The 11,321-nt window shown below is 52.7% G+C and overlaps 1 protein-coding gene across 1 annotated transcript; it reads right to left on the reverse strand.

Annotated features, from left to right (window-relative positions):
* Positions 1 to 829: 829 nt before the first annotated feature.
* LOC122191501 (methanethiol oxidase-like) lies at positions 830 to 5,707 on the reverse strand. Its single transcript, XM_042891782.1, has 12 exons — positions 5,602 to 5,707; positions 5,426 to 5,506; positions 4,862 to 4,974; positions 4,137 to 4,322; positions 3,557 to 3,677; positions 2,831 to 3,013; positions 2,476 to 2,658; positions 2,271 to 2,345; positions 2,042 to 2,163; positions 1,855 to 1,947; positions 1,599 to 1,717; positions 830 to 1,484 (listed from the first exon to the last, which is right to left on the reverse strand). Exons 1-12 carry the CDS (start codon positions 5,705 to 5,707, stop codon positions 1,322 to 1,324), a joined length of 1,545 nt encoding a protein of 514 aa, XP_042747716.1. The 3' UTR covers positions 830 to 1,321.
* Positions 5,708 to 11,321: the final 5,614 nt, after the last annotated feature.

The raw sequence follows: 11,321 nt of genomic DNA on the forward strand, positions 1-11,321 counted from the left end.
GTAACTCCATCCTCAGCTGAGTTTGTGCCCACAAAACAAAGCATTTTGTGATGTTGAAATGCTCAGCTGCATCTTCCAGCCAACCACTGGAGGGAACAGAGGAAGCATCCAACCTCATCATACAGCTCCACCAACACCCAGCACATCCACACACCTGCAATGCTCCGTGTTCCATCTACCCCAGGTTGACTCATGCATATTCCCACGTTCCTCAGACACATTAGTCAGGATCCAGAGGCCTGGGAACAGGCCCATACCTGAAGCACAACATCCACAACCACTGCACCCAGAGATGCCGCCCAGCTGAGGGTCCCCAACTGAAAGGATCTCATCTCACATCATCCTCTCTCATGGAGGAGAGAAGAGCCCAGCCCAGAGGACAAGTTCTTGCAGAACTCCTGCACACCTCATTTTGGAGGCTTGCTTTCCTCCCAGGACCATTAAGGGTGCAATAACTTTGACCATGGAAAGTGTGGAGGAAGTCAATGTTCTTCCGAGAACATGAAAGGCTGAATTTAAAAGCATACTCTTTATACTCTAAACATTTGCAGACTTCAAACTAATTATGACTGCAAATTGTGCCTGCATGGAAAGTCTCGAGGCAAATGGGACTAATGGGAACATGGGTGGGTGTGCAGAAGGGTTTCTGCAGCACATCCCTGGGGCAGCGTTTGCTGTCCTGCACAACAAGCAGGATTCCATTGCAAGAAGGGGCTCACATTGGAAAGGCTTCTGTGAATTAAGACGTGAAGACCAAGGTGATGCAAAGAAGAGTTTTATTCATGTTTGAAGCAGAACACCAGAAAAGCAGCATCAGGAATCAGGCATCCCTTTCTGAATGAAGCACTTCACGCTCCTTCAGCGACGCAACACCTCCTGGCCCAGGCGCTGGCACGTGCCAGGAGGTTCCATGTGCCCCAGTGCCAGGGAAGGACTGCCCAGCAACGAACGCGGCTGAAGAACAGCAACGCAGACAACGTGGGCATTTCACCTTCTATGGCCTTCATCAGCAAGTGTGAGCAAGCTCTGAATCCTAACGGAGAGCTCAACGGCCTCCAGCAGGCTCTGTGTGGCACGGTGAGGCTGCAGACTGCAACTGAAGGGAGCTGTGCGTTGTGCACGGCTCAGAGTCAGCAAGGAGCCGAGCTCTGCTCTGGGAAGTGCACCCAGGGACACACGTGCACAGAAAGCAAAGGCTGCCTGCACTGCCTGCAGAAATGTAGCTTCCAGCAAGAAATGGGACCCCCAACCCAATCACCCCACGCTCCGTTTGATGGCTGCACTACAGATTAGAGAGAAGAAGGGAGCTGCGCCATGGCGCCTAGGCGGAGATGTCGGAGGTGGAATCTCCGCAAGGGAAGCGGATGTCGTGGGCAAGGCAAGGCCCGTTGGGCTCCTTTCCAAAATCCACCAGGAAGTTCTTGTTCACCGTCAGGCCTCCCTTCTCCGTGTCCACGTCGATCTGCAGCATGACAGAGCCTTCCCTGCAAGGGGCGATGGAGCAGCGTTGCAGACAAGAGCAGCGCCGCGCAACCTTTGCCATTCCCACCCCCGAGGGATCACCCAAAAGGGCCCCTTTCCTCCCAGAGGTTCCTTACTTGACCACGTTCGGGTAGAACTGCTTGTCCCAAGTGCTGTAGAAGGAGTTGGTGACGTACAGCCTCTTGCCATCCACGCTGAGCTGGATCTTAGCGGGGCCGCCGTACACCCGCTTGCACTGGAGGCACAACAGAGAGCAGTGGCGTTGCTGGCTGCTTTCTTTCAGCAGACGAGCAAAAGCAGGAGCAGCAAAAGGGAGCGCAGAGCAGAGCTCGAGTGCGGAGGACACCGAGGGGCAGAGCCCACAGAGCTCACCTTGATCACCAAGGGCTCCGGCTGGCACTTCAGCTCTTCATCTCTGCACACCGTCACGGGCCCGCCTCGCAGGATGCTGCCTCCCACAAACACCTGCAGGCAAGGCAAGGAGACGCGTGGCTTGGCACCCAACCACCGCCACCCACTGCCACGGAGCTGCGAGCGCAGCCTTCTGCCCCCGCCTCACCTGTCCCACCAGCCGGGGCTTGCAGGTCCTGGAGATCTCGTACTGGCGGATGTCTCCGTGCAGCCAGTTGCAGACGTACAGGTACTTGTCGTCCAGGGAAATGACCAGGTCGCTGGGGAAGGCTGGGAGGGCAGAGAAGAAAGAGCCGTGGGTGAGGCGGCGTCCCCAGAAGACATTCTGCACGGCTCAACGTGCCGGGAGGAAATGCGGAGCAGCACGGGGGGCTCACCCGGCATCTTGGGCAGAATCCATCCCGACACGTCCTTGGCTGGGATCTGGATGGCCTCTTCCACTGCCCAGCTGTCTCTCTGCACAAGAAACGCACGGCTCACACCGGCGGCGAGGCTGGCGCTCCTCGCTCTCAGCTCCCCGCCCTCCATCGGGGCACTCAGCCGCTCCCAGAGCCGGGGGCCCCGGGGCCGCAGGCCCAGCACTTGCCTCGCACTTGTAGAAGCGGTAGATGACGCCGCTCAGGGCACAGCTGACGTAGCCCTCGGCAGCATCGGGGTTGTGCAGGAACTTCACGCTCAGGGGCAGCGAGTCCTCCCCCAGGTCAAAGCACTGCGTGAGGGTACGGCAGGACAGATTCCACACGTTCAGGCGGCGCCCGAAGACCCCTGAGCAGGGGGAGGAGAAGTGAGCCGGGAGGGGCGGGCAGCCCTGGAGGTGGGCGACACCTACGGCGCTCTGCCCGTCCCCTCCCTCCAGCTCCCACCCATCCTGGAGTTCCTCTGCGTCGCCCGTCAGCCTGCTGAGCGCTGCCCAGCGCCTGCGTCCGCGTTCCCTCACCTTTCTTCAGATCATCCGGGTTAAATCCCCGTCCCGCAATTCTTGGCACCATCCCGGCGGTGCTGATGAGAACGTTGTGGCGTGGCTGGTACCAGAAGTCATAGCCTGTTGGGGGAACCTCGCACTCGTGTTCCCAGTTACCCTTCAGCTCAAAGGTCTCTCCATCCAGCACAATAAATCCACCTGTGGCACCAGAGGGAAGCACAGCAGATCACTTCTAAGCGCGAAGGTCGGATGGTAGCTGTGATGACCAGCCTCCTCTGAATACTTTCTGCCTTTAGATACTGAGCTGCACAGGCTCTGCAGGTTCCTGTTTTCATAAGAACCTGTGCAGTACAGCTTTCCATCTGAGCTATGCAGAATTTTCTGAACCAAAAATTTATCCCCGCTTCATATTGCAAGTCTTTGCTTTAGTGTGCACACTGTGACACGTTACCGATGTTGGCTTTGCTCACTCCATCTCCCTTTCTGAAGCAGGGATGGATGAACGCCTTCCTCACACAGTAGGACTGCCTGCCTGAGTCTGCAGAGGGCAGCTGTGCCTCTGCTCTTGTCTTCGTTTCCCCACACTGCACCTCATGCTTGGGCTCATAGCTGCATGAAATACTCGGCGTTCTCAACAGTTAGCTCTCATTTGATGTTTGAAACTCTGGAAGTCTGTGGTTCGTAAGCTGCTTATTTTTCTAACAGGAATCATGTTATTGGAACAATCTGGAGGAAATGTACCTTTTCCATGGCCAGCTGCATCCCCCATGTTGGCAATCAGAATGTCACCGTTGGGCAGGCTGTGAACTACACTAAGGTGGCCCTTGTTGCACTTCCAGAAGACATCCACTGGCTCAATCATCTGAAAAACAAAGAGACACACATGTAAACCTCTGCCTGATCAGCTCATTTCAGCTTTTTGGGGTGAAAAAGGCAGAGCCTTTTACCATCAGAGGATTCTGAATGCACCAGACCCTCGGAAAGGAGCAGAGAAGCCACTGAGCTCTCCTTTACATGGACAGCATGGATGGAACAACATCCAACAGGTAAGAGCTCGCTTGTCCACCTCACTATGAGGGGTATTGGTATGGGCTGTGTGACACGATCTCAAGTTACTGGACACTCCCTGAATGCAATAGGGAAAAAAGTGATGATGGGAGTCTTCTTTGGTCTGATAGAGAGAGCTGGTAGGGAAACTTGTCCCAGCTCTGTAAAACGAAGGGGTAAGAGAAGAGGAGAGGACCTTCTCCCTCTGTGTTACTCCAGAAGCACCAACTCACAGCCCCTTTGAAACAACTTGTTGGAGTCACTCCAGACTTACCTTACACACTGTGGGACCCCGGCACTGCGTGCCCACATCCACCACGTAAATACGGGAAGAAATCAAACAGGGGAGGATCAGCTTGTTCTTTTTTGTTGTGATATTGTCAAAGCAGACTTTGCCAGCGCTCCACCCCGAACAGTGCAGCTCGTCTTTGAGGTTGGGCACAGGCAGGCGGTGGATCACCTGGGCAGCCAAAGGTAGAGTCAGGGTTTAGTCAAGGAGATGGGTGGAAACAGGTACCTTCAGCAACCAACAACTTAGAAGTGGAAAGGTCAAAGCTTCAAAGTAAGGAATCGTTTCAAAGAAGCACAGTGGATGTGGTCAGTTGGCCTGAGCAGCCATCAGAGACAGGTAGGTGCTGATTTCCCATTGGGATGTCAGCAGCCAGGTTGGGGCGGTGCATAACAGAACATCTCTGAAATTGCAGTGCACCAGAAACATGCTGAAACCTGCAGAGGTGCTGAGAAACCAAAACCACCTGGGTCACTGGTGGCCATCTTTGCTGATGAAGAGCCACTGACAGGAGGTTCTACTCAAAGCTTCACTTAATGTCATAAGAAGTGAGATATGAAGTGAGTCACAGCTGGTGTGTGCACACAGAGATGGAGATGGTTCAGCAAGAGCCAGGCACACTGGGGACGGCACAATGGAGGAAATGCCATGGACCTGGAAGGACAGTGCCAGTAGTGATCATCAGGCCAAGAAGAGTCTGGGCACAGTACCTGGCAGTAGTGCGGAGATCTGGGGTTGAGATCGATGGTGGCCAGGAAGTCAGGTTGGTTGATGCATGTTTCTCGGTAAGTACATGTCACATATGCAAGCTCTTCCTTAGGAGCTAGGTGTATGGAGCATCAGTGTTAGAACATGCAATGAAATAACAGCAAAGGCAAATGAAAGCTTCAGGAGACTCTCAGGACGAACGAGGAACAGGTTGCTATGAGATGTGGTGGTGCCCCATCCCTGACGACACCAAGGTCGGGTAGGACAGGGCTCAGAGCACCCGAGGGAGCTTTGGATGTCCCTGTTCATTGCAAGGTGGGACAAGATGACCTTTAAGGGTCCCTTCCATCTCAAAAGATTCTATGATTCTATGATACTAAGCTTTATTTTCTGCTGCCATGACTGGACCAGAGGTAAAGCACAACACAAGTGGATCACTGTATAGCTACAGTATTCACCTTTCAGGAAGGGACTCAGTACATGCAGTTAATTAAGGGTGGTCTGTGAAAGACAGACTTGATCATCGTCCAACCTGAAGCTGAGTCAGAGCTGTCACAAACACCTACCTTCAGAGCATGGCTGATAGCACTTGGGTTTCACTACATCAGGGCAGCTGGGGTACTGGTAGCACTGAACTCTGCATCTGTCTGTGGTGAGAAAAAGAAAACGAAATGGGAAGTGCCCACGTCCTTCAGTGGTGCCGACTCAGAAGACTCTGTCCCACTCAATGGACTTCTCCCACCCTGGCTGCCAACAAGGACTCCATGACCAGCAGCTCTGTTGGTGGTGGCCCCAACAGATCTCAGGTACAGCAGAGGAATCCTCCTCCAGGTGCCACTGGGCACCATGGAGTCTTTGAGGCTGAAAAGACCACCGAGAGCATCAAGCTCAGCCTCTGACCCATCGCTCCCATGCCCACTAAACCATCACCATGGGGTATCACAGATCAGAGCACTGCTCCATTCCCTTCTGCATCCTGCACTCATCCCGGCTCCATCAGCAGCGATGAGGAGGGAGCTGACATGGACAACCATGTCAGCATTGAAGCCCTAGCAAGAAAATAACTCCAGCTTCTCTTGGAGCAATTCCCCAGCAGAAGGGGAGCACAGATCCCACAGCCAAATGGAAATTGATTGTCAAAGCGCAAAGAGGCCCCTGGGAACAGCGCTAAGGGAGGCTGCGGAGCATTCCTTACCCATGCTGAAGGCCTTCTGGTTGACTGTCGCCAAGACGGAGGTGCTGGAGCTGAAGGAGCAGCTTGTTGTGTGCCTCGCTGGAGTGGATGTGTAGTGGCAGGGCTCGGAGGGGCCTTATATACACGGCAGAGGGGTGGGGGGCAGCAAGCAAGCTGCCAAGGGAGGAGCAAATGCTCCCAAGCGTTGGGAGGTGCCAGACCAGCAGTGTGGCTTGTTTCCGCCTTGCTACCCAGCAATCTAGAGGAAAAATCTGCTGTTCCATGCAGGTCCTTTCCTCAAGCACAAGCCACGCGATCAGATTGCGGGGCTCTGCTCATCCCCAGTGGGACTTGGCCAGGCTCTGCTGGCCTCCATGGCCCAGGCAGGACATCAGCTAATTAACGCTGTCCCCCATCCCCGGGTTCTTGCCTTACCAATGTGCAGAGCCTGCAAATTCCACGTGAGCGATGAGAAGCCCATCTAGATAATTGCCCCACCATCAGCTTCTGGAAATTACGAGCCTTGATGTCAGTGTGGCCACCGAAATCTGGACCCTGACACACAGCACGTCTCTGTCAGAGGGCTGAGATGAGGCCATGAAGCTCTGGGGCAATCCAGCACCATGTAGCAGCTCTGCAACAGCAGCCTCTTTGTCTCCCTCCATCTCTGAAGCAGAGCAGTCCCGTGGAAAATGAATGGCAGAGGTGACTCCGTGTCCACTTGCTCTGAGGGCAGGCACTGGGCTGACTGCTTCAGTGCTGTGTCCAGGACAATCTCCCACTGCCTCCTCCCGGCTGCTCAGCTCCCCATACCACTGACATGGACCTGGTCCCTACCATGGACACCCAGGTCTACATGGAGAAAAGCCTTCATCAGTCCAACAGGAGTGGGCTCCCAAAATCCACCCCAACAGGACCTCTCGTTGTCCCTGGTCAAGATGCAGACACTTAAAAGGCGAGCTGTTAGTGGCACACAGCCCAGCTGTGCTGTCAGTGAGCTTCCGGGTGCCATGGAGGCACCAACTCTGTAAAGTACCGGGCACTGGTGCTGCTCATGGCCTGCAAAGGGGACTGAAGCGCTTGAGATACCCCCAGGAAGCACAGAGACCTCCTCTGAAGGGACTGTGGTGTTGGAGACAAGCAGTTTAGAAGGAATGGGGTCTCCTGAGATCACCCTGCTGATCAGATGCCAAACAGGAAGAGAACACCAAATACTGTGGAACGTGAACAAGTGTCGTATCTGGAGGAAGAACTCCTCAATCAGTGAGCAAATTACATGGGATATGTAATTGTTCCATGCAGGAATGCAGAAATATCTGATGGAGCCATTAAAGAAGCCTCAGGGAGATCCCTATCAGAAGAGAGGACAACTGCACCCATCTCGCCCAGGCTCTCATTATTTCTCTCTGGTTTCGGAACTGGTCTCTAAATATGTGAGAGCTGGACAGGCAGCAGCCAAACACTCGGCCTTTTCTGGAAGAGAGGAGCATCAAACTGCCACTGCCAACATGCTGGTGGGAGAACTCATGATCTGTTTGGCCAAAATCCATCTCAGCAGTGTCACTGCTATGGGCAGAGGTGGAGGAGAGATTATGACCAGCGGCATCTCAACCCTTCTGGTCAAGCCGTCAGTGGATGCTTGTTGCTGTCAAGCTATCCCCATGTGCATTAGATTTTGCTGTCACAACGTGCATGCCTCACTGCACCTTCTTCTTGCACTGGAATAACTGCTAATTAGAAAGATCGTTTGCCTTCTACACATTAATAAAGTTTGCTGGTCATCCCATTTGGCTTTTCTTGGTGACGTCTTTGGCATCCCTCACAAAACCAAGCTGTGGGGCGTAGAATTTTCTAATTAAACCTGATAGGAGGAAGGGGAAGAGCAGGCTCAGCAACACCAACGAGCAAGAAAGCAATGGTTAGTGGAGAGCAGCATCGGCGTGAGCTGTCACGGAGCCAAGAAAAGCTCCCTGTGGCCAGCAGAGATGGCAACCACCGCATGGAGAGCAACTGGGGCTTCTCAGGACAGCCCACAGCAAGGTGGCAGCTGCTTCCCTTCTCCTGCCCATCACTTCCTACCCTGATAAGGAAGAACATGCTGTAATTTGGATAATGGGCATGGGAAGGTGATGCAATCTGGTGCACACCAGCACAGCACACTGAGGGTGCTGGGAGAAGACCTTGCATCGCCAAGGACGTTGTGGCTGCGCAAAGCACCCAAGCAAGAACTCCTCCAAGGATGGGAGCCCTCTCCAGTCCTCCTCCAGCTCTGCAGGGTGGCAGTTTTCTCCCTTCCCATTCCTACCACATTTCAGCAGGGCACGACGTTTCATCAGCACTGAGGCACAAAGGAATCGCTGCAATGTATGGAACGAGTGATCCCAACTCTCCTGACAGCAGAGAATGCGAAACAGGGAAATGGGTGATTGTTCACCAGACTGACAGACATCCTCACCTGACCCCTTTGGTGTGAGGAAAAATGTGCAACAACTGAGAAATGTGAAATCACAGTGGTGGTGGGAAGGAAGGAGACAAAATGACATAACTGCACTGACATTTGTCTTTTATTGCCTCACATAAGCCAATGGAGGAATCTTCAATGCCATCACTGGAGGAAGACAGAGTGCACCTCCAGGAAAGAATCTGCTATTACGAGCGTGGCAGCTCCACTGAGATCCTCCTGAAATCCACTAATCTCCTCTGGAAAAAAAGAAAGCTGTGTCGTGGACAAAGGAACTGCATTCAGATGCGCCACTTTGCCATTCTTTCTGTATCCAGGCTAAGGTCTCTTTATAATGATTGTATTCCAGGGTTGAGTCCCGGTTTCACATTTGCTTGCAGAAGAAATGAGGGGTAATTAAAACAACTTCTTCCTCATTAAATTCTTACTCTTTATCTTCCAAAAGCTCCCAGTCTCATTCCCTTCCCAGGAGCACATCACCCCAGGCACACCACACACAGCCCCGGAGTTTGTTCTCATCTCCATGACATGAAATCAGTGCAAAATTAAACTCGGAACTATCAGCTTGTTCTTTTCCTTGATGACACATCGTCCAAACATGCGATGTCTCTCTTCCACCCTGAAGTGATGATGCTCATCTGTCAGGTCAGACAGGCACTGGAACACACGAGAGTCCTGTTTCATGCAGAGAGAAAGGGGAGCTCGATGCATGGGGTCACTGGGGATGCCCTGGGGATGCAGCGAGGGGAATGCTGCCCTCACTGCTTCTCTTTTGGAGCACTGCTGCAGCTGGGAGAGGTGCAGGGATCAAAGCCGAGGGCTGATGGTGTGTTCAGCAGCTGGATTGCACAGCTTGTGCCAACCTGAACAGCACTGACCCAAACGAGGCAGCTGGAAAGGAACTGCCTGCAGTCGGAGATGGGAGCCTTGCAGTGCATTCAGCACTGGGTGGCACTGAGTCTGGTCAGGTTGGTGGTTGGTCTTGATGACCTTTGAGGGTCTTTTCCAACCTAATGTTTTTGAGCCTGATCCTATGACAAATTCGCAGAGCTTTGAAGCACGCCAAGTGCACAGCCCTCCAGACAAAATAAATCAGGAGTTGTTTTTTTCTGGTGGTCACTCATCTGATCTCCTGGAAACAGCCAACTCTGAGTGACTTGGAGCAGGCAGACTTATGCAAAGCCAATATTCACCATGATGGGTGGAGGGATGGGATAGAGAGCTCCGAGCAGAACCATGGGGAAGATGGGATCACCCTTCCCACTACAGCCCACAGTTACAGTTGGACAAGCCCATCAAAAACCCACATCCTCAGGTTGTGATTTCAGGCACCAGGTAATGAGAACTTCAGGCTGCCACCAAATGGCCCCATGGCGTGCAGCCACAGGGACACCAGGCACCAAGGGATGGTGAGTCACCTCTTGGCCATGCAGCTTTCTGCTGGATCAGCTCGTTGGCACCTGAGGACACCAGAGGAGAGGCAGCAGCGTGCAGCTGGGAGATGAATGAGGAGGAACTTCTGCTCTTCATGGCACCCAGACTGCACTGCGCAGCTGTGTCTCTACCTGAAGAACTGCATTAGCATCTGAGCTGTTTACTTGAATATTTCAGGTTCCACTCCAGAGAATCATTTCACACTTCTCTGTGCTCACCCTATTCACAGATGTGAAAGCAAAACATCCCTCAATGACTTGTCCATCTATTACTGAATCAATCTCCTTTTCAACCCTCTACAGCATGCATGTTTTCTCTGCACAGTTCTCTAAGAAATGCATTGTCCTTGCAGTAGCCAGGTGGTTAAATTTGCATCCTCATCCTCCTGGAAACGGTCCTTAAAGAAGGTCAGAAAAAAAGACTGAGGGCAGGATGGAGCACTGACACCGACTGCGTGGTCATGGTGATGTGTCAGGACATTCCTTTTCAGTCCTCAACCTACATGTTTTTTCTTAACCAGGTGCACCAGTGAGTGGGGCAGTCCAAACATGCCCATGGCAATTCACGTAACTCCATCCTCAGCTGAGTTTGTGCCCACAAAACAAAGCATTTTGTGATGTTGAAATGCTCAGCTGCATCTTCCAGCCAACCACTGGAGGGAACAGAGGAAGCATCCAACCTCATCATACAGCTCCACCAACACCCAGCACATCCACACACCTGCAATGCTCCGTGTTCCATCTACCCCAGGTTGACTCATGCATATTCCCACGTTCCTCAGACACATTAGTCAGGATCCAGAGGCCTGGGAACAGGCCCATACCTGAAGCACAACATCCACAACCACTGCACCCAGAGATGCCGCCCAGCTGAGGGTCCCCAACTGAAAGGATCTCATCTCACATCATCCTCTCTCATGGAGGAGAGAAGAGCCCAGCCCAGAGGACAAGTTCTTGCAGAACTCCTGCACACCTCATTTTGGAGGCTTGCTTTCCTCCCAGGACCATTAAGGGTGCAATAACTTTGACCATGGAAAGTGTGGAGGAAGTCAATGTTCTTCCGAGAACATGAAAGGCTGAATTTAAAAGCATACTCTTTATACTCTAAACATTTGCAGACTTCAAACTAATTATGACTGCAAATTGTGCCTGCATGGAAAGTCTCGAGGCAAATGGGACTAATGGGAACATGGGTGGGTGTGCAGAAGGGTTTCTGCAGCACATCCCTGGGGCAGCGTTTGCTGTCCTGCACAACAAGCAGGATTCCATTGCAAGAAGGGGCTCACATTGGAAAGGCTTCTGTGAATTAAGACGTGAAGACCAAGGTGATGCAAAGAAGAGTTTTATTCATGTTTGAAGCAGAACACCAGAAAAGCAGCATCAGGAATCAGGCA

The sequence above is a fragment of the Lagopus leucura genome, unplaced genomic scaffold (assembly GCF_019238085.1).
Source record: "Lagopus leucura isolate 7727_CA_CO unplaced genomic scaffold, USGS_WTPT01 35232-0_obj-0_obj, whole genome shotgun sequence".
In the NCBI taxonomy this organism is placed as follows: Eukaryota; Metazoa; Chordata; class Aves; order Galliformes; family Phasianidae; genus Lagopus; species Lagopus leucura.